At 34.8% G+C, this 23,502-nt stretch overlaps 5 protein-coding genes across 5 annotated transcripts; 2 read left to right on the forward strand and 3 right to left on the reverse strand.

The window, feature by feature from the left end:
- Positions 1-275: 275 nt before the first annotated feature.
- LOC145578323 (cysteine-rich receptor-like protein kinase 19) lies at positions 276-3,342 on the forward strand. The gene is made up of 7 exons (XM_081635663.1): positions 276-1,065; positions 1,235-1,357; positions 1,699-1,820; positions 1,933-2,143; positions 2,251-2,491; positions 2,628-2,775; positions 2,873-3,342. The coding sequence occupies exons 1-7, from the start codon at positions 330-332 to the stop codon at positions 3,182-3,184; spliced, it is 1,893 nt and encodes a 630-aa protein (XP_081491789.1). The 5' UTR covers positions 276-329; the 3' UTR covers positions 3,185-3,342.
- A 4,634-nt stretch (positions 3,343-7,976) lies between these two features.
- LOC145578324 (peroxidase 56-like) lies at positions 7,977-9,623 on the forward strand. The gene is made up of 4 exons (XM_081635664.1): positions 7,977-8,195; positions 8,355-8,540; positions 8,636-8,801; positions 8,994-9,623. The coding sequence occupies exons 1-4, from the start codon at positions 7,977-7,979 to the stop codon at positions 9,410-9,412; spliced, it is 990 nt and encodes a 329-aa protein (XP_081491790.1). The 3' UTR covers positions 9,413-9,623.
- Positions 9,624-10,045: 422 nt separating this feature from the next.
- On the reverse strand, positions 10,046-10,786 carry LOC145578326 (antimicrobial ginkbilobin-2-like protein). The gene has a single exon (XM_081635665.1). It carries the CDS (start codon positions 10,784-10,786, stop codon positions 10,046-10,048), a length of 741 nt encoding a protein of 246 aa, XP_081491791.1.
- A 2,679-nt stretch (positions 10,787-13,465) lies between these two features.
- Positions 13,466-14,293, reverse strand: LOC145578327 (antimicrobial ginkbilobin-2-like protein). Its single transcript, XM_081635666.1, has one exon. It carries the CDS (start codon positions 14,291-14,293, stop codon positions 13,466-13,468), a length of 828 nt encoding a protein of 275 aa, XP_081491792.1.
- An 877-nt stretch (positions 14,294-15,170) lies between these two features.
- LOC145578328 (cysteine-rich repeat secretory protein 9-like) lies at positions 15,171-16,533 on the reverse strand. The gene is made up of 2 exons (XM_081635667.1): positions 16,050-16,533; positions 15,171-15,247 (listed from the first exon to the last, which is right to left on the reverse strand). Exons 1-2 carry the CDS (start codon positions 16,531-16,533, stop codon positions 15,171-15,173), a joined length of 561 nt encoding a protein of 186 aa, XP_081491793.1.
- Between the last annotated feature and the right edge of the window lie 6,969 nt (positions 16,534-23,502).

The raw sequence follows: 23,502 nt of genomic DNA on the forward strand, positions 1-23,502 counted from the left end.
ATCACATTATTATAGTCATCTTTTTAATTGCAATAATTCGTTTCTTCAATGTACTTTTGTTTCTCAATAACGAGGGAATTTCCAATCATTAATGCATTACAAAAAAATAATAAATAAATAAAGTCAATAACCTCTCTAATAATGGTGTGGCTGGTTACATTTAAAAATTTGTGTTTCTTTCCAACATAGTACAGTATAAAGCATCAATACTTTGTAGCATCAATACGTCTCTTTTTCATTGAATTAAATTATTGGTATAATTAAAATGATAAAATCCTACTTCTAAAACAAATAATACAGGCAGGTTCTTGATTCCCATTAAAAAAATTATGGGGCACATTCTTAGCCCAATTATATTTTCATTTATTTGCCTAACTCATTTTCTCAAATTTGCAAGTTCTCAGGACCTAAATGTTTACATCAATGGCAGCTGTTCTAATAGGAAATTTGAGCAGGGAGGTGTATACCAAACCAATCTGTATTACCTATTATCAAATCTCACCTCGAATTCGGACACACGAAAATTCCACAATTTCACCACAGGGGAACGCCCAAATACAGTATATGGCCTATACCTCTGCAACAGTGGTGCAGACAATCAGCTGTGCCGAGACTGTATTAAGGCTGCATCAGAAGGAATCCTGCAGACATGTCCGTCGAGTGTAGAAGCCATAGTATGGTATCCGTTGTGTATGTTACGCTATGCAAACCACTCCATATTCTCCATTAATGATGTTAATCCTTACTTTCCACTCATATTTGGTCCAACAAAGTACAGTCAGTTCAATCAGCAACTGTCAAACGCGTTCATTGGTCTATTTAACGTTGCCTCGGCTGGGTGCTTATCGCTAGCTTCAGCCTCAACAGTCAGTCAACTCCCTGGAAACATGCTGTTAACTTCTTCAGTAGACTGCACACCAGATCTACGCCCATCAGATTGCCGCAGTTGTTTACAAACTGCACTAGGCAGGCTTCATACACAGGGTCAGCAATACGGAATGATTCTGCAACCGAGTTGTCGATTGACATATACCTTTACTGAAACATCAATTTTTCTACCTAAAGGTAATATGTTTAAATTCGACTCTGATTTCACCTCTTGTTTTTTTTCTGTTACGAAGTGCTAAACATTCTTATACTCTAATCGACTCGATATATATATATATATATCACCTTAGCTTGTTTTTGCTGTTATGACCGAACTTTTTTATTTTTTTTATTTTCCCATTTTCAGAACCAGATAAAAAGCTGTATGCTGGATTGGGAGTCGTATCAGGTTTCGCAGCCATATTCTTGATCATTATTGTATATCTGATCTGTTGTCTAAAGAGAAGAAAGGCCAGAAAAAGACCATATGGTAATTTTTAACTGTTGTAAGTTTCATGTTAAAACATAGATCGATCTTGTTTTATGTAAAAAAAGAGTTGTACCTTAATAGTTTGATCACCTAGTGTACGGTTCTTGTGGTCTTGGGTCAGGTTGAAGGCAGAGTCTCTGCCTCCGATTGGACCTCTTGCTGGAAAATTGAGCCAAAATAACTACTCGTAATCATTTTGGTAGTCATATTACAAACGACTACCTGCAAAAATAAAACAGGTTTAATAGAAAACAGTTAGGAGAGAAAATAGGACGGAGTAACACTTAAAAAACTGTAAAATAATGATATTGAACACTTAGAAAATGTTTATGTAATTCCAGGGCTCGAAGAGATCGAAAGCATTGAAAATTTGCAAATAGATTTCGAAACCATCAAATCAGCAACATACAACTTCTCCGATTCCAACAAGCTTGGACAAGGTGGATTTGGCATTGTTTACATGGTATGACCAAAGTCTGAACACTGTACAATGTTAGTAATACTACAAATTTGTTACGACGTACTCTGGCAGTTGCATATATATGTTATTTATTTATCAGAGATTATGATTTCAGGGGACATTGGCTGATGGACAAGCAGTGGCGATAAAGAGGCTTTCGAATGCATCAGGACAAGGAATCCGAGAGTTTAAGACCGAGGCCTGCTTAGCTGCCAAGCTTCAACACAAAAATCTTGTTAAACTATTTGGATTCTGCTTGGAAAGAGATGAAATGTTGCTGGTCTATGAGTTTGTGCCTAACAAGAGCCTTGATCGATATTTATTCGGTTAGTTTTACTTTGTTTTTTGCAGTCTAAAACAAAATCACTTCAAATATTTGGAATTTTCAACTGTGTTGTTTTATTTCTGATCTGCTTAATTGTTTATGATGCAGATGCTAAACGAGGAGCATTGTTGAAATGGGAAACTCGTTACAAGATCATAGTAGGAATTGCACGAGGTCTACTATACCTACATGAAGACTCATGTCCAAAAATTATTCATCGAGACCTTAAACCGAGTAACATCTTGTTAGATGGAGAGATGAATCCCAAAATTGCTGATTTCGGTATGGCTAAGCTTTTTGGAGGAGATTTAACTCGAGGAAATTATACTAGCAGAATCGGAGGAACATTGTAAGATTTCGACTTTTTCATCTAGGAATACTAATGTAACAAGAAATTTTAATTGGTTTATTGATTACACTAGACATATTTTATGGCATGCTACATATTTGTATGGTTTTCCCTAAGCGAAAAAAAAATGGTGCAGTGGATACATGGCGCCAGAGTATACAAGAACAGGGCACTTCTCAAGCAAATCAGACATTTTTAGTTATGGTGTGATACTGCTAGAGATAATCAGTGGAAATCGTTGCTTGGACATAAATAATGCACAAGGAGAGAACCTCTTAAGCTATGTAAGTTAGTTAAGTTTTACTTGAGACCTATAGTACTATAGTAGCACGCGTTGCTTATTTTGCTTGTACTTATGTCGTTCTTGAATTTACATCTCAGGCATGGAGACTTTGGAATGAAGGGGCACACTTGAACTTGGTAGATTCAGCACTAGGTAAGAACGATTTTTCGAAAGATGAAGTTGAAAGATGTATACAAGTTGGACTATTGTGCACTCAAGAGGATCCAGATAAACGACCAAACATGGCATCAGTGTTAATCATGCTTAACACCCAGTTAAATATTAGCATGACTCTGCCTTTTCCACCTCCAATTTTACCTTATTACAAGCAAGAAAAATCGGCAGATTTACTTGGAAGCTCTGGAGTAAATCCAATGGAGGATATTATGACCGAGTTGTCTCCTCGTTAAAGGAGTACCTTCAAAGGTATTTTTTTTTGCTCATATTCGTGTAATTATTGGGTACAAGCACACGAGCAAAGAAATAACATTTGTTGTATCATACACACGGTATAACTAGTTGTACATAAACAAATACTGCTCTTGTTAATGCCAAGAGAAAAATTATATGCAAGACTTCCAGAAAGGACAAGCTGGGATAGTGGGATGTATAGTCTTCCAGCCCCTAGAGGTTTGAAACAACGATGATTGTGTAAATGTGCGTGTAGTGTATGTGTGCGCGTTGTTGTGTGTGTTGTTGGTAGCCATTAAAACTTCTTGGTTCTGTAATGTGGTGAACATTTTTTCCAATTAGTCTTTGATAGATGTTACCAGACTGATATTGAGGAATGAGGATAGATATCTTCCTGTATCAAGACTACTCTTCCATATCTTAGCAACTAATAACACCACCAAAAGTATAAAACACAAGCTTTTAAATAATTGTTTGGCGGGTGCATATAATTGTTACCCCTTCTAATGCTAAATGTTCTTCCCATTTTGACTTGGTCCTTTTGGTTAAGTTGGTCCTTTAACACGTAAGAGTCTTGTGCTCTTTCAGTCAATGACAAAGAGAAGCATGCATGTTACTTAAATTCTTAATTCCAAACGTTTGCCTTAAAAAATTTGAAAAAAAAAAGAGGAACAACTTAAGACTTTCTTGATAACGTGCTTCTAGCTAGATATATGCACAAATTAACTTTGCTTACACTCAATTAAGCATGGTTTTTCACTGGCGGATACAGTAATTTCATGATTATCGCGACCTAAACCTGTGGAGATTCAGTTGAATCATTTGATTGCCCTTTGTTTTCTGCAATGACACAAATTCAATTTTCACATTAGCAATGTCAATGTGGCTAACAATACACTTAAGCATTAATAAATTTAAACATAAGCGGGCTATCGTATGTATATAACATTGCATAAATAAGCATTTTTTGCTGTTGAACATCATAGCATGATAATCGAATCATATTCTTATACCTCAAGTTTATGAGGTGAATCATTTCTCGATCTTCACTAATGTGGGACAACATACATGTACGTACACTACTAGCATGCATTTATATTTTAGGAAAATTTGTTAGAAAGGTACTTATATGTTGACTTTTTTGCAAAGAAGGACCTTATATGTTCAAAGTGGTGAAAAAGATCCTTATAAGTCACTTTTGTTGTGTAGAAGGACCTTGACATCGGAATATGACTATTGACTTTACTTTTCCGGTGTTGATCATCACGCATGTGGCATGTGATTTTTTAAATGGCCCTTTCGTTCATTTTTTCCCCACGTTTTCACATTCTCTTTCTTTCTTTCCCCGAATTTTCTCTCAAAATTCCTACTCATTCCTCAAAATCATGGGAAAAAAAAATTAAAAAAAAAAGATATTTTTTAAACATCACGTGCATGTCACATGATAGTCAATGCCGGAAAAGTGAAATCAATGGTCATATTCCGATATCAAGATCCCTCATTACAACAAAAATAACTTATAAGGACCTTTTTCACAGCTTTAAACATAAAAGGTCCTTTTTCACAAAAAAAAAATGAGCATATAAGTACCTTTTAGACAAATTTTCCTATATTTTATATAGGATCGATATAGATGTAGTACTCGTATAATTTAATATGAACAAGACTTAAAGGAGGACGAGATCAAGAGGGTACATAAGATCATTACCTTGCAATTGTTCCTCTTTCATACAGCCAAAGCATAAACCAATACAACCAATTGTTAAGCCAACAAACACAACTACAACAATGGCTATTATGCCGCCTATTATGATGAGAGGTTTCAAAATAATCCAAACTGTCTTGCCAGTACCTAAACAAAACAAGATATATAGTTAAAATCGATCTTGTCAGTTAGCGTGCTAATTATATAAGTAATAAGTTAACCATAAAATTGCTGAAATTATGAAGAAAAATGCAAAGATGGAGATGTATTGATACCTTTATCATGAATAGGAATTTGAGCAGCTACCTGAGGTATAAGTATAAATGGTAAAATAATTTGAATGATAAACAAAATAGTTCTGAAGATAGCCATGTTATATTTGTAATGCTTACTAAATTAGTGATTTAAAATGAAACTATATATATTTCCTTATTAAAAATTTGTTGATAATAAAGTTTATTTACAACAAAATATATTAATTGATCGAAGATAGCCTCGGGTTGTAAACTTGTAATGGACTGCCATGAACTTAATTCTCATCCTTGTCACCTTGTGGCATGATGCTTGTTGATGTTTGATTATTTTTGCTTTATCTAATTCTCTTGTTGCATGAGTTGGCAAAATGCGTATTTTTTAAATGTTCGCGATGACTCCAAAGATTGAATTATTCTATCTGTCAAAAAAAAAATTGAATTATTCTGTATAAGCTTTTTAGATACACAGCCGTGTGATTAAGGATTCAATTGTCGATATATTTTTATGAAATTAAAGAACCTATTATAAATAAGTTAAAATAAAATATCATAAGACAGGCATGAATATATTTTATTCTTAATTAAGCACCCTTTTTAATTACTCGTATAGGTTTCCATTCATTCTCTTAACTCTAGGGTTGAAGTATTCTACATAAGGTTAAACATTTCGACTAGATCAAGCCTTGACTATTTGGTGAGTATGTGTACGTCTGTATATGAAGTGCATTATTAACAAGTTAAAATCTTTTTATTTATTGAAGATCACTTAATTAGCGTTCTAATTACATAAGTAATAAGTTAACCAATAACCGTGGAATCGCTGAATTTATGTTTAAAAATGCAAGAATGGAGTCGGATCCTATCGATACCTTTGTCATGAATAGGAATTTGAGCAGCTACTTGAGGTCTTGAGGCATAAGTATAAATGGTAAAATAATTTGAAGCAAAATAGTTCTGAAGATAGCCATGTGTTTTTTGTTTTCTTACTAAATCAGTGATTTGAGTGCATATGTACACTATATATTGCCTTATAATTTTATAGATAATGTGTAGCTTACTAGCTAATAGCTTAGAACAAGTCATTCTAGCTAATTATTGAAAAAAGCCTCGGATTTGTAATGGAGTACCATGAACTTTAACAAACGAAGTTAAATTGATTTTTATTGTTTTATTTTTTTTGTTTGTTGCTGATTTAATAGCTTATTATATGTTTAAGGATGGTGCAAAAAATGAATATTTTGCGCCATCGTCGCAAGAACATGTATGCCGGCCCCATGTGCCGCTCGAACGTTGACATGGTATGTCCAAGACTCCAACGTAGGTGTTATATATCTTGCTTAAAAACAGCTACGAAAAAAATAGTTAAAAAACTAAAAAATAAAATATAAAAGATAGGTGTTATATTTGACCTTTTTTACAAGTATATTCTGATCTTTCTCTAGATGAGGTTTGATACAAGTAATTGTTTAACCTCAAAACAACATAAATTAAAGAATGTTTTGTTATCAATAATTGGTGAGGTTGCGTTAGGCACCAAGGTCTCATACTCTTAAAAATAAAAAAATAATTAAAAAAAAAAGTCTCATAGGATCCATATAGTCACAAGCCACGTAACTAGTGGTGTGGTGTTTCCATGTACTAGCCCCGTGGATAATTTCAAATATTTTTTTAACAATTTAATAATTGTTACAGTTTGACCGACACATTATTTTAAGCAATTTAATTGACTTAAATTAAATAAAAGGTAAGTTGGGTACTTAGAGTATTAAAAAAAATTGTAAAAAGAAGACAGTGAGGTTAATAGTTTATTGGAAAATAATGAATGTAAAAAATAATAATAAAAAATGTAGTAGTAGTTTGGGTGAGGACCGTAAGAGGAGAGAGATAATATTAAAATGTGAGTAGTATTTTGCCAAAAAAAAAGAAAGTATAACACTTATTAAAACATAATCGCATTTGGTAAGTGTAACACTTACTAAAACACGGAAGGAGTAATGATAAAGATTGTAAATGAAAAAAATGACTCAAATTCTTAAATGTGGCTAGTCACATCGTATGGCCAACCATCATAGCCTCATAGGGGTTACTTCGTGTAACACCCCAATAATTCTTCCTTTTCCAAACCACTTACTTTAAATAAAATAGAGGAGAATCATTGGCCTGTTACCGCCACGTGTCAAAACGTTAAGGCTTTATCATCCAGCCAATAGATAATATCATCCAGCCAATAGAAATATCATTCAGCCAATAAAAGGATATCATATAGCCAGTAGAAGATATCATCCATCCAATAGAGAACATCATCCAACCAGTAGAAATATCATCTAATCAATAAAGGATATTATATAACCAATAGAAAATATCATCCAGCCAATAGAGGATATAATTCAGCTAATTGAGGATATCAAAATCCGCATTTCGTCAGTCCCATATGATTTGGTATTACAAGTGTATTACATGCTCATCACTTAAGTATTAGATTAATACACGTAATATAGTTTGGTTAATGTTTTGTTTATTGTATGAAAAGGATAGCCCAACTTCCTTGCCAATAGTAAGATTAGTAACTGATACTATATACAAGTAGTTTATATATAATTGAAGTAATACTTCGTCAAGTTCATTTGATCGATATGATTATTGTTATCACCAACCAAAATCAAAGACAAACGTGCAAACACAAAGGTGTTGGAAGCATGCAAATTGGAATAGTTGGCAATATTTGACAATGCTAGTTAATACACTATATAAGGATGCTCCTATTTTCCTTACAACATTCATCATAGCAACTTTAATTAGCCTATACTTGATCAATAGTTAAGAGATCAATCGATGGCTACTCCTAAAGTTATGATTTTCTTAGCTCTTCTTCTTCCTCTTGTTGCCTCGAATCCTGCTGATGGCCCATCTGGCCTATCGGTGGGATACTATGGGTATTCATGTCCTCAAGCCGAGTCCATAGCATTGAATGCCATCAAAGAATCCCTTGCTGTTGATCCTACTCTTGCTGGCCCCTTGTTGAGAATGTTCTTTCATGATTGCTTTGTTAGGGTGAGTAATATCTTTTTTTTTTCCTATCTATTTTTGCGCGAATTAATTACGCTATGTTCTTTCAATAAAAATTTAATGCAACTCTTTTATGACCTTTACATATACAACATAGTAAAATTGCAAACAAACTAATCGTTTTCTTAATATATTGATTATCAGGGTTGTGATGCTTCAATCCTACTCGATTCTCCTACAAAACAAGGCGAGAAAGAAGCAATTCCAAATCTAACTCTTAGAGGATATGAAGTCATAGATAAAGTCAAGAGTGCATTGGAAATGCATTGCCCCGGAATTGTTTCATGTGCTGATATATTAGCCATAGTATCAAGGGACGTCGTGGTTGAGGTATACATTTTTAAAAAATTAAAAAAAATAGTTCTAAATCATCTAATGTTATAATTGTACATTGGTAGTGAATGTACTGTGTGTTGTCTTCGTAGACCGGAGGATCGTACTGGGATGTTGAGTTAGGAAGGCGAGATGGTTTTGTTACTTCGAATACTGAAGCTCTAGCTAATTTGCCACCACCATTTTTCAACATTTCCTCTTTGATAAATAGTTTCAACCAAAAAGGACTAACCATAAAGGATCTCGTAGTTTTATCAGGTATGTAAATATATTTAACAACTCTTTATTCATTTTTACTTACATTTTTTTATCGTCTATCAGTAAATATATTAAACAAGCTCATGACCTAGCCACTATAGCCAGCAACAGTCTTTCGTCTTTTAATAATTATATGTAATCTGTTTGAGCTTATGTCAAAATAGATAGTAACTGGAGAAAACAATTGTGCAGGAGCTCACACAATAGGTGTATCTCATTGTTCGTCGTTTAGAAACCGTCTCTACAACTTCAACGGAGGAGGTGACAACTCTTTCGATCCAACCATGGATCCCAAATACGTCGCTGCATTAAGGAAGAAATGCACCAAAAATGGTCCTGACTTGATTGTGGAAATGGATCCCAAAAGTTCCAACAAATTCGATAACGATTACTTCGAGACAGTGTCTAAGAATAGAGGATTATTTCAATCCGATGCTGCATTGCTCGACGATTACGCTACTCAATATTATGTTGAAGCGCACAAGAATGGTAAAAACGAAAAGCAATTCTTCGAAGATTTTGGTGTATCCATGGTTGGAATGGGTAGAATTGAAGTTCTTACTGGTAATGCTGGCCAAGTAAGGAAAGTTTGCTCAAAGATTAACTACTAATTAAATGCACGTACGTGACGTTTCGTGGTGGTCCGAAATTCTCTTCATATTAATTAATTGATTTGTTCATTTGGTTATACAAATTATTGCATGAATAATTAAGAAGATTAGTTAAGTGTATGTTTGTGAGATTTAATATTGGTAATTTCAAGAACTTATAAGTTCAAGTGAGATTGATCGAGCCGTCTCCAAGATTCCAACTGATGATCGAAGTAATATATGGCTTTAACGGAGTATATGTATGCTCAAAGAGTCAAAGCCACTTTCATTTTTGCTATATACATAGGTAAAATGATGATCTTTCATAAGATCTCAAGAAAGTGTATGTAGTTAAAATAATTTCCATTACTTTGTCTTTGTTTTCATGTAGTTGGATGCTCTCTTTCTATATTAATTAACTATCATCATTTATAAACAAAATTATTATGGAGTATAATTTTTGTGTAAGCTAGAGTTTAGTTTTTGTTTTTAATATTTTTAGTAAATTTGATTAATTGCAAAAAAGTCATACAATATCTACAAAAGACATTGACTTTAAATGAATCAAATAAAGGTATTCTTTATCAAAACTGTGGTTGATGGCAATCGTGGGACAATCTTGCACAATAGAATATATCTTGCTTGAGTGTACCATCAAAATATGCAGCCTTTCGAAGAGACATATAAGCGATTTGTTAGCTGATACATTTCCATCGATACCCTTGCCGTCCCACAACACGCTCCCATATTTCTGAATGCCACTCTTAGGCATCTTTCACATCGATTCCCAAGTATGTCAGAAGTGCATTGAGCTAAGGCATACACATTCTCGAACAACGTGAGTTCGCCTTGGTCAGTAGCATAACCTCGACGACTTGAGTTATAGGCAGCCTGCGCGATTAAACCATCCATCATCTTCGAAATCAATTTTCCGAATTTCATAGGATCAGACACATTTTGTGTACTCCAGGTGTAGCTCATTTGATTTTGTTCTTGGTGAGAATAGATGGGGCGGTTTGCATAGCGTACCATACATTCCTGGTACCACACAAGGGCCTCTTTTTGTGTAGGGCATTTTTCGACGATTGTTTTGGATGCGGCCTCAACACAATCATGACATTGTTGTCCATCGAGATCACCTCCACACATATATAAGCCATATGTTTGATCGATCCCCTGTCCAACCGTGTGATTATCGAAGGTGGATAAGGAGGCTTTGTCTATAAGGTTAGGAAGAAGGTCAATTAAGTTTTCGTCGTAATTGCTACCTGTTGTGTAATTACCAACATCATTTAGGCAATATTCACTGTGGATATGGAATTTAGAGTAAGCTGGTGTGATGGTAAGGAAAAGGGGGATGAAGAAGATCATACGAAGATCGATTGGGAGCTTCATCTCTAATTTTAGATGACAAAGGATATTAAATTTTGCACTTATTAATTAGAAGAAAAGTTATTTTAAAAAATAAATAAATAAATAAAAGACTTGTTATACTAGTATATAAATCTAATGGTAGAAGTTCATTCAAATCATAAATGTATAGATTATGTCAAATTAATTAGCAACTTAATTGTACATATTAAGCGAAGTCAAGGTCTTCTTTTCTCATTAGTGGATGCACGAAATTATAAGAATGCTTAGTGGTGAGCTATTCATCACAACCTAAGAAAATCTATCATTTAGCATTTTGACTTTTCAAGAGATAGACATATTCTTCCATTCAAAATTATACATCTTTTTCAATACATAACGTAGCCTGGTTGGATAAAGAAGGGTAAAAGAGAATTTTTTTTTTTTTTTGTTGTCATTAAAGATAGGAAAATTTGCAAATTGTAGCCATTTAAAGTTCTTATTTTGCAAATTGCAGCCATTTAAAATTTTTTTTGCAAATTGCAGCCCAAAAGTTTGTATAAATTGTAAATTGCAGCCCAATTCAATTTTTTCATCGGTTTACATGTTGAAAAATTTTCGGTTAAGGTTTTAGGGGTCATTTTAGCCCTTAAGGGCCCGAATTGAGCTCGGAATTAGCAAAAAAATAACGTAAGTGTCTCATATTTACAATTTCCCACAAATCGATACAATTTTGTTATGCAAAACGAGATACTTACGTTATTTTTTTGCTAATTCCAAGCTCAATTCAGGTCCTTAAGGGCTAAAATAACCCCTAAAACCTTAACCGAAGATTTTTCAACTTGTAAACCGATGAAAAAATTGAATCGAGCTGCAATTTACAATTTATACGAACTTTTGGGCTGCAATTTGCAAAAAAAAATTTAAATGGCTGCAATTTGCAAAATACGAACTTTAAATGGCTGCAATTTGCAAATTTTCCTTAAAGATATAAAGTAGATACTGAGAACTGACTTAAAATTGGACAATAAAAAGAGGGTGTATGTATCGTAAATTTGTAATCAAGCACAACTCTTAATTTAAAGCTTCTTAATCACACCATGTGTGGTCTTCAAGAGGAAATCCAAATTGATATCCTATATCAACGAGGAGCGTTGATATAGGGGCGGCGTTGTCATTTCACTCATTAAATGAAGGCCAAAATTGGAACAGAAAAGAAAACCCCTGGAAACCCCGTTATATGCTTACGGTTTTTGATAGATGTGGGGTCTTTACCTTCTTCCAAACCATACATTGTCTTCATCTTTGTCATGAGAGAGAAACAAAAAAGCAAGCTCACATAGTACATGAAAATGGCAAAATCGAAAAGCATGAACAACTTCAATGGAGAAGGAAGCAAACCTTGCCTCTAAGGGTTAACCATGCCCCAATTTCTCTTATTTTTCTAGGGTTTTCGTTTAATTCCACGGCGAAGCCGTTGGAAATTTGTCGCCGGAAAGGTGAAAGAGGGTGAATGAGATAGGGGACATCAAGTTACTAGGTAATTTCAAGCATTCAAGCATGGAGCCATGGCAATTGGTGGTTTCGACTCTTCATTTCTTTCGGATCGAGAGTTGCAAAATTCCAGTTTGTGTACTACTGTTTGGGTAGCCTTGAACACCATACCTAAAATTCAAGGAACCACGTGCATAAATTCAGCTCAGATGAATCGATTTGGAGCAAGATCGACCTGGAATTGCGCCATTGATGTTGTTCTAATGTAACTTCTCTCTGTATTGTGGTTTCTCTCTCTAAAAGGGGTTTTTTCAAAACGGGCTCATAAAAGGAGATAAAACGGTGTCCTAGTCAGCCTTAGTAGTACAAATACTATATTTTACTAAAAGTAAGTCTAATAATTGCGGAAATGCCACTATATCAACGAAATTTCGTTGATATAGGATATCAATGGGGTCTGGCTCGGTCTTCAATGACTTCACATCTTTCTTTGAAATACTAAATGTGTACTGGCCTAACTACATAGAGAAATGACAAAATAAATTAAACTCTTATGATTTTTGATCTTCCATTCCATTCAATTACTATATGAACCTAATATTAAGAAACTTGTACTATAAGTGAGTAGACATACCCATAATAATGTAGGGAGAAACACTCACACTTGTTGCAACTTTATTAGATGAATCCGAAAATAGAACTATAACTGCATGTACATGGCCGAAATTTGATAATTGGCCGAAATTTGATAATTGTATTATGTTACGTTTTGTCGTTTGGTATCATGCATAATTTCCTTGGTTATCTTGTTTGTGCGTGATGTTTTCATAAGATTAGTGAATATAACTTGCGTAAAATTGTACATATGACAATGTGATGTTATCCGGCTCACTGGTTAGCTGGTTACGCTCAGCAACGGCTGTTATTGTTTTTTCAATTCTAGTTTGTCCTTTTTTTTTTTTTCAAAAGAGCTATTAAAAAAAAAAAAACAATGGATTGCAATTCACTTGAAAAGGGAAAATTAATGACAAAATCTTGATTCAACAAGGTTGAAATTTAAAAGACTTGGCTATTGATCTTAAAAATTAAAGTACTTAATAATCCCAAAGCTATATTGATCTTCATCAATATAATTAAATCATCATAACATAGCTCAGATGAGTCAGATCAGTAAAACCATCAAACCAAATATACATACAATTCAGCTATGAAGAAGTATGTCGACGAAGGCTAAGGAGCAAGAGTAGGCGGAAGAGGAAGCGGTGGCGACAACGACAACGACGATTGAGAATCAAAGATAAACGGCGCAGTATCATACCTTACCTGACAATTAGGCAACATAACTATAGTCCAAACTGACAAACTGTCAACACAACAACTTGGTATTCTATCCAATGCTGTCACCAAGCAACTTTCACAGGCTTCTGCTGTCATATCAGGCCTACACAAAACCATCCCATAAAACCCTTCAAACAGAGTAAATTTCTCCTTCCCATGAGCATAAAACGTTTGGGGATTATCCGATGAAATCGCCTCCAAAATCAACCCCCGCAAGGTGGTATTCACCTTCGCGCGGAAGCCATCAGGTTCAGAGACATTTAATGTACCGTAGTTGAAATACCAAGGGTCATTAGTTTGGTTGCTCTCAAGGGCTGAGATGGAGTTGTTGGTGTATCGTATCATACATTCGTCATACCAAATAATGGCCTCCTTCCTATCGAAGCAATATAGGTCTATGGTGTTGATGGTTGCATTGATGCAGGCCTCGCAGGTGGCGAGGGAGATGTCTGGACGGCAGAGGTAGTATCCGTTGACGCGATCAGGGCCGAGACCAACGGAGGAGTTGGAGAAGTTGTCGATGGAGGAGGATGCTTGGAGGTTTGATAAAAGGGTGAGGATGTTGCTGTGGTATGTGCCATTGGTATTTATCACATCACTTTCTAAGCATTTTCCTCCGGCGAAATCAAGTTGTAGTTCTTGGGTTTGTGCTATTGTGAATTTTATGAGTGTGAGGATGACAATATTGAAAACAAAAATCATAATGTTTTGCCTCCTCATTTTGAAAATTTATGTTAAGAGTTATTATGTGTGTTAATGATAGGAAATGATATATATTATGGACCTACAACGAACATTGAATTAAAATAGTTCAGAACATGTTTTCATATTATTTATATATGTGTCACAATCTTTCAAGTTAGTTAGAGAGAAGATCAGTAGCTCCTTAGTTAATTTTACAACTTGTATTATCCAACTATATATATATAAAACACCAAGTATGACCTAAACTCTTAAAGGATATGTACCTTTGAATTATTCTTTAACAACTAATTAGTTCATGATTGTCAACTCTTCTATAATATCTTGCTATGGCAGGATTATGAAGAATCATAAAAGCCTATACTTCCGCGTAATAACCAAGATCCTACCAATGTAAGTATACGATACTACATTCACCCATCCACCAGATCGAGGCTAATTAGTTTTTGTCAACTTTGATGGCAATGGTTATCATTATTGCAAACATGCTACGACGATTATCAGAATGCAAATGTCTCGAGAATTTTTTATACAATGTGCCTAATCTTATGTATACCAGCTAATCAGCTATTCAGCTATACATCACATTGGCATCACTATACATGTAATCTTACTCAACAGTTTCATCAAAAATTCAAAGATGACATGTATTGAATCAATCGTTCATGTCTTCCTTGGCGAAAAAAGAACCTCAATTGTAAAGAAAATGTTTAATTTTATTCATCATACAGTTTGTGGACGCAACATATAGAGCTTTAAAGAAGATATACAGTTACACAAGTTACAAAGTGATAAAGGATATTGGAAATAAAATTATTGCACAAGCTTTAAAACACTTTCTTTAACAAGTTACATATAGTACTTATGTTTATATATGATTCGAGTAATTAGAAACTTAGAGAAGCTTCAAACACAATGCCACACTAGCAATACTTGCTATCATTGCACCAATTATTGAACCGCCTCGTGTACCTGCAAAGAATGAAGAGAGAGAGAGAGAGAGTCACGCATTTATTAAGTAACATATAGATTACGTATATTTATACGGTATAAAACAAGGACCTTAGACAAATTGTGAACGTTATAACATAGTAATGTTTCTTTGCCCCTAAATTATTAGTCTCTCCATTTTATTTTATATGCCACAATGGCACAATTTGACTTTTACAGTATTCAATGCACATCTTTGATTACGTATATGTTTAGTTAGATGAGTGTAAAAATTAGGATAATGATATATGTAGCCCTTAGGGCTATATGTAAGCATTAAATATATACTTCTTAAAATGAAATTAAGTTGGGAATTCATGATAAAATTACGCGCAGACGGTGCAATTAATGTTAATTTATCCTCAATATTTCCTTATTTAGCTTCTTATAGCCCTTAAGGGTATGTTTATCATTTTTCTAAAAATTATACTCCGTACGTAATAAAATTATGATATTTGGAAATTAAAATTCATTTTAAGATGAATCTATAGGTCACATATTAGTCAAAGTTTTAAAAAGGGTAATGTTATAAGGGCTGCATATAAGCATTTAATATACTTCCTTTTTTAGTATTAAGTTGGGAATTTGTCAACAATTCACGAGTAATCGATGTAATAAATGTTTATTAATCGTCAATTCTTTTCATTTGCTGATATATCTTTTTCCTTTTAAAAATAACCACAAAAGTTAAAATGTACCAATAATAAATAGAGGGAGTAGGGCCTCGATCTTAAATATTTAAGACGGCACGCACTTGACTCAAGCAGTTGCCAATTGGTCATACCTGTTGAGAAAATTGGACGTTGTTCAAAAGTTCGAGAAAATTTCCACGGACGACTTAGCACATCACCAGATAATACATAGCTCAATCTACATATTGGTGAAAACATTTGTCCATAAATTGAGCTAGTATAATTTGTAGTGAACACACTGAATCCATTTCGCAAGCACATACTGCAATTTACAGAGGTAATATCCGGATTACATTGTCCGAGTGTGTATATGGTTTCGGACCCGTACTTGGCCGTTGTCGTGGCGAAGTACCGGGAGGAAACAGGAAACTCAGCGGTAACGTTTCCGATTAAATCAGTTACGGTGTCACCCAAAATCCGATTAAAATAGATTTCAAGTTTCGCGGTTTCATGGCTAGCTTGAATGAACCGCGGGAGCTCTACCTTGATAGTGGAAAATGAGAGGTTAGCGTAGTGTAAGGTGCATTCTTCGTAGTATACGATGCCTTCTACACTAGAAAGGCACGCCGATGTCATGTTTTTTGCGGCACTTGCGACGCATTTTTGGCAATGTGGCTCGAGCTTTGCGGTTTCAAGGGGGATTGCCTATTAAATTTTGGGGAGAATGTGCTTTGACTGCTTGTTATTTGATAAATCGAACTCCAAGTCCGATTCTTCATAATAAAACTCCATATGAAATGTTGTTTGGCAAAATTCCGTCTTATGATCCTATTAGGGTGTTTGGTTGTTTGTGTTATGCACATAATCAACAAAGTAAGGGAGATAAATTTGAGTCTCGTAGTAGAAAATGTGTGTTTCTTGGCTATCCGTTTGGAAAGAAAGGGTGGCAATTATTCGATTTAGAGACGAGGGAATACTTTGTGTCTCGTGATGTGAAGTTTCATGAACGGGTGTTTCCATTTATAGAAGATGGGCATGGTAGTGAGGGTAGCTCGAAAGGTGTGCCCATGGTGGAATTTTTTGGGGATGATGATGAGATTGAAGCTTGGCAAGGTGGAGCTTTAATGGGTTTTTGTGAAGAAGATGCACGAGCAGGGGGTGCAAAGGCCACGACAGAAGACTCCACGGCCAGCCCGCGGGAGCAGGAGCCCGGCCGCGACCAGGCCGCGAACTCTGCTGCCCAGCAGGCCACGAAGCACTCCCAAACAGAGAACTCCGCAGCCTGGTCGCGGGGAAGCACTCCCAGCCGCAACCAGGCCGTGGAGTGGTCTGCCCAACAAGCTGGGAGGCCTGGCAGCAGGGCTACGAACTCCAAAACTGACCTGCCACATCACAGTAGCTTGGGTGAGATTCACAGCAGCCCCGAGCAGCAGTCACAGGGTATTCCGGCCACTCCGAGTGTTGAAAACAGGGGGGACAGTGTGGAGAGTGAGAATACGGGTGAAGAAGAACTAGGACGGGGGAAAAGATTGAAATTTCGTTCGACGAAGTTGCGGGATTGCGTTACACACACCATTCGGAAAAATAAAGTCACATCTTCATCCACGGCCTCATCCTCGTCAGGTACTCCTTATCCTATAACATATTTTGTGAATTATGATCGGTTTTCCGAAAAACATAGAAATTATATTGCAGCAGTAACAGAGGCACGCATACCGAGATCTTTCAAGGAAGCAATGCAACATGAAGGTTGGAGAGAAGCTATGGCCTTAGAAATAAAGGCTCTCGAAGATCAAGGCACTTGGACCTTGGAGAATCTTCCTCCGGGAAAGAAAGCACTTGGAAGCAAGACTTGTGGTGTTTGGTAATCATCAAGAAGAAGGGATCGATTACAATGAAACATTTGCGCCAGTGGCAAAAATGTCTACGGTACGTACTTTCTTAGCAGTAGCAGCAATTAAAAATTGGGATGTACATCAAATGGATGTACATAATGCTTTCTTGCGCGGTGATTTAGAGGAGGAGATTTATATGAAAGTACCACCGGGATTTCAAAAAGGCAATTCAGATAAAGTCTACAAGATGAATAAGTCCTTATACGGATTGAAGCAAGCTCCTAGGTGTTGGTTTGAAAAATTATCTACAGCTTTGAAGAAATATGGGTTTAAACAATTCTGACTATTCTTTATTCACTCTTTCGAAAGGTGGAATGCAGTTGAGTGTCTTGGTTTATGTAGATGATATGATAATTGCAGGAAATAATACATTCGCATTGGAGAGTTTTAAAGCATACTTGTGTACATGTTTTAAAATGAAAGATTTGGGTGTCGTGAAATATTTTTTGGGGCTAGAAGTGGCACGTAGCAAACATGGTTTCTATGTGTGTCAACGTAAGTATGCTTTGGATATTATTTCTGAGACAGGGTTACTAGGAGCAAAGCCAGCAGACTTTCCGATGGTGCAAAATCATAAACTTGCTTTAGCAGAAGGGAAGGAGTTCGCAGATGGTGAACGTTATAGGCGATTGATTGGTCGTCTAATATACTTGGTAGTCACAAGGCCGGATTTGGCTTATTCTGTCCATATTTTGTCACAGTTTATGCAATGTCCGAAAGAGGAACATTGGGAGGCGGCATTGAGAGTAGTAAGATACTTGAAGAAATGTCCGGGTCAAGGTATTCTTTTGAGATCCGATAGTGCATTGCAATTGGAAGGGTGGTGTGATTCAGATTGGGCGAGTTGTCCTTTGACACGTAGGTCGTTGACTGGTTGGTTCGTTTTGCTTGGGTTGTCTCCTGTGTCTTGGAAGACTAAAAAGCAACCAACAGTTTCTACAAGTTCCACGGAGGCCGAGTATAGGGCAATGACAGGGTTGCAATGTGAGTTCAAACATTTGAAACAAATACTTCGGTCTTTGGGTGTAGAACATAAACAAGGTATGAACATGTATTGTGATAGTCAATCGGCTCTCCATATTGCTAATAATCCGGTGTTCCATGAGAGGACAAAACACATTGAGGTAGATTGTCATTTTATTAGGGATGCCATTAAAGAGGGTGTGATCAAGCCATCGTATGTTTCCACGAAGGTTCAGTTGGCGGATATTTTTACAAAAGCGTTAGGGAAGGCGCAATTTGAATTCTTACTTGGCAAGATGGGCATTCGAGATCTACATGCTCCACCTTGAGGGGGGATGTTAAGATAATATTAGGAAATATTGTATCATATCTTTAGATTTCCTAGTTATGTTAATATTTTATCTTATTCCTAATTATCTTAGGATTAGGAATATCTTGTGTAACTATATATATTCTTGAGTTGTGAATGAGAAAGTCAAGAGAGATTCAGTTGAATTTGTCAAAGTAGGCATTAACTTGGTCTTGGCCTAAGCCTGTGATGTTGGTGCCAAAATAGGTGTTTGATGCTTCAGATGTGAGTTGAGTTATGGCTGAGTCGATGTTAGCTTCGAAGTTGTTAAGATTAGTGTAAGGAGCAAAACACAAATGGTTTAGATAAGTTATTTGGGAACTCACACCAAGAAAAAATGGAATGATGAAAAAAAGAGCAAGTTGAGTTTTTGAAAGACAAGAAGTGGCCATGTTTTGTTGTATGTGTTGTTTGGAGAAAAATAGGTGCCATTGTGTTCAACTTTATATAAGGGGAACGAGTGTGCCATATTTGCCCTTTCACAGCAGATATTACTTCATTTACTAGTAAGGATTTTGTCTTATAAAAGTCACAATGATGATATTGGGGGATCAATAGGCCACTAAAAAGATGTTTAATTAGGGGGGAAAGTTCCTCACTTGTCCCACATTTCCAAAGACCTTACTTGTGAACTCGAGACAAATTGACATGTGCGAGATTTCGGTCTAATATAATTAGCTCATTTTCCTTACAAAGATGAAAATAAATACTTCACGACTATTAATTTAACGATATAGTGTAGTGATAAATATTATCGTAAAAAGTCAATAGCATATGCGTGGATTAATTAACTTAGTCTAATTGATTTTATGATATTCATTACTTGCAACTTGGTTTACTTAGTTTTATAATCTTAATTAACTATTTAACTTCTATCCATAAATCATTTTCGCGTAAGGCATAATACGATCATGATCTTAATAAGGAAAGTTTCTATATTTTGTAAAATGGAAAATTTCTGTTTTCAGTGCTATGATGAGACTAAAAAACATTTCTTTTTGGCTAGATAAACTTTTTATTTGGAGCATTTTAGGAAGGAAAAAGATAGATGGGCTGCATATAAAAAGTTAAAAGTGGAAAGAATTGATAATAAATAAACATTTATTACACCAATTTACTCGTGAATTGTTGATAAATTTTCAATTTTATACGGAGTACTAAAAAAGAAAATATATTAAATGCTTATATGCATATAGCATACCTTTCAGGAATTAGCAAAATAAAATTCGGTCAATAATATACTGTATGTCTTTTTTTTTTTTTTTTTTTTTTTGACAACCAGTATGTCTTTATATATCTGGTTTAACTTGGTCACATCTCATTATCAATTTAGTAATGCAGTGGTTTACTTTAGAATTTATGGACTATAATATTCTACTTTTGTTGATAATATCGTTGACATTATTGCTAATAGCCTAATACTTGGTCAATCATGTATAGCTGGATTTGTGTAGCGTAATCATTGTCAATGTGATGATTTTCGTAATTCATTCCACCTTTGTTTCATATTTGTAAACACTTTTTTTTTTTAATTATTACAACTTGTATTATTGTTATGTACTTATGTGTATGAGTTACTTTGACTACTTTGAAATATAAATAACAATTTAATTAAATAAATTACTTTTTTGATTTATCAATAGAAAATATATTATTGTTTGAAATTATATATGGAATACTACTCAGTACAAAGTAGTAGTAAATGTGTGTACATAATAAATGTACAACTAAAATGAATTAAAGTAAGGACTTTTTGTGAAAAACTATCTTATATACATTAAATTTTGTGAAAAACTACCTTATAAAAAAAATGTTGTAAGAAAGTACCTTATAAAAACTTAATGTTGTAATTTGCTACTCCGTATTGTTTAGGGTAAAAATACCCTCTATATGTGGACTAATGCCACCGCGACACGTGTTCGCAAGCTCAACGCTCAATGAGCCAATTAGAGCATATAACACGTGTCACTCAATGATAGAAGTGTAAAATTGGGCTCTAAGCCCATAACCCTAGAAACCGTAAACGGTAGGAAGCCAATCTACTTAAGTTAAATAACCTAAAATGCACATGTCCCAATGCTCTATAAATACTGATCATTTACATCAGTTTCAAGGGATCCACTTTTATCCTCTAAGGGCAATGTCCCCCACAATTACTCTCCCTCCTCTCTACTCTCTCTCTCTCTCTCAGTTACATTCTTTCGGTCACTAATTTGATTGTCAGAAGCGGACCTCCGGCATACCGGGAGTCCGTTGTTTTGCAGGTGACCAAGCCGTTCGAGTGTTGCATTGCGGATCTGTCTCCCGCGGGACGTACACGCCCTCCACTCGGGTATGTACAAAAAAACCCCAAAACAGCCACCATGTGCTTAATTTAATTTAACAATGAAAGAGAAAGAAAAATAGGGATGATGTGGGGGCTATGGAGAAATTGGGTGGAAAAGGGAGGAAAAATAAAAGATTGAAAATGGGTCATTATACGTCTCTTATTCAATGCAATAATTCGGCAAAAGGTAGCTTTTTACAACATTAATTGTTTTATAAGGTAGTTTCTTACAACTTTTATTATTGTTTAAAAAGTAGTTTCTTATAACATTTTTTAATACGGTAGTTTTTCACAAAAATTGACTTGTATAAAGTAGTTCTTCACAAAATATCCTTTTTTTATTAGGTAGTTTTTCACAAAGAAAAATTAGGTTTTATTTGGTAATTGTTGGGAAAAAAAATCATTTAATGATGTTTAATTTATTGGTGTAGATGGTGTAAAAAACACGCGGTTTTATTATTCTTTTAAAATTTGTAATACTCCAACTATAGATGTTTATAGACACGTCTTGGACACCGTGAAAAGTCAAATAGGAAAATCATTTGGGGACGAAGCAAGTAATCCATCATCTTTCTTTTAAAATTTGTAATACTAGCTCCGTCCAACTATCTCACTTATCTCTTATTTTTTAAAACTATGTGCAAATTAAAGTATAACATGCATTTATTAAAACTGAGGGAGTAGTTTTATCCAAATTAAAATTCTACTCGTATTTTCTTTTCTTAATAAATAAAAGAAATTTGTTTATTATCAAAAAGATATAATTTTTTTTTTACAAGATTGAAGAAGATAAACTTGCTCTAAAAAAACACACCAACTTTTGGGTGTATCTGGCCACACCGTGACCAGTTAACACACGAGTAAGCGAAGCCCTGATCATCAAGTAACCCATAACCGACCGAGTAACCCCTGATCAAGTAACTCCTAATAGAGTAATCTCTGACCAATCGAGTAACCAAAAATTGAGTAACTCATTGCCAAATTCTGACAAACCGATTAGCCCTTGATCGACCAAGTAGCCCTTAACGGCCGAGTAGCCCCTAACCGATCGAGTAGTTCCTGAGTGAGTGAGTAACCTTTAACAACTGAGTATCCTCTCACCAAGTAACCCGACCATTCTTTCAAAAATATAAATAAATACTGTAATTAAAAATATGGCTAGCCACATATGAAAGTCTGTGGGAAAAAAAAAACAAAAAAAAAACTAGCCTCCTCTCATCCCTTTTCTCTTTTCTCTCTCCTCTCTTTTAGAGTTTTAGGGTTTTAATTTTTTTTTTTTGGGTTTTGCTTAACTTTCTCTTTGCTTTCCTTTGTATTCTCCATTTGTGAGAGTTTGTCCCATTTTTTATTTGGATTTTTTTCTATTTTTTGGAATTTTGATTCTTATCTATGGATGAGAATTTTAATTTTAGAGTTTTAATATTTGCAAAGGTGATTTGGATTTTTTTTTATATAGAATTAGGATTTGTAATCAACTTTATAATTGAATCGGAATATCAGCACTTATTACGAAGACATCGAAAATTACTGCACACGTCAAGTTTGAAGCGGTGGGGTATTGGGGTGCGAAGGGTAATGTTATAGGGCTATGTATAAGGGTCAATTGACCAGATTGGTAAATAAAAAAGACCCTTAGCGACAATTTGGTAAAAAAACTTACTCCGGTGACGATTTGGTAAAAAAACTAACCTTAAGCGACAATTTGGTAAATAAAATAATCTCAGGCGACAATTAACCCAAAAAATATAAAAATTTCCGATAAATTACTCGCGAATGCTTAATATAGTTCGTTTTTCTTGTTATTTTACCAACCCATTTTTACGGAAAAAACAATTTGAAGAAAAAAAAAACGTTAAGTATCAATTTTCACTTAAGTTTCATACCTCTTATTAATGAAATTTTTTAAAAAAGGAGTTGGAAATAAAAAGGGATGAAATGTAAATTCAAAATTTTAAATGGAAAAAATAAATTTAAGAACATAAAAACAAATTAAAAAAGGATTTTTAAAGAGTTTGTCGGAAAAAATAGATTTTTTGGTCTAAATGTCGTCGGAGTTTATTATTTTTACCGAA

This window comes from Chenopodium album, chromosome 14 (genome assembly GCF_948465745.1).
Source record: "Chenopodium album chromosome 14, dcCheAlbu1.1, whole genome shotgun sequence".
NCBI lineage: Eukaryota > Viridiplantae > Streptophyta > Magnoliopsida > Caryophyllales > Amaranthaceae > Chenopodium > Chenopodium album.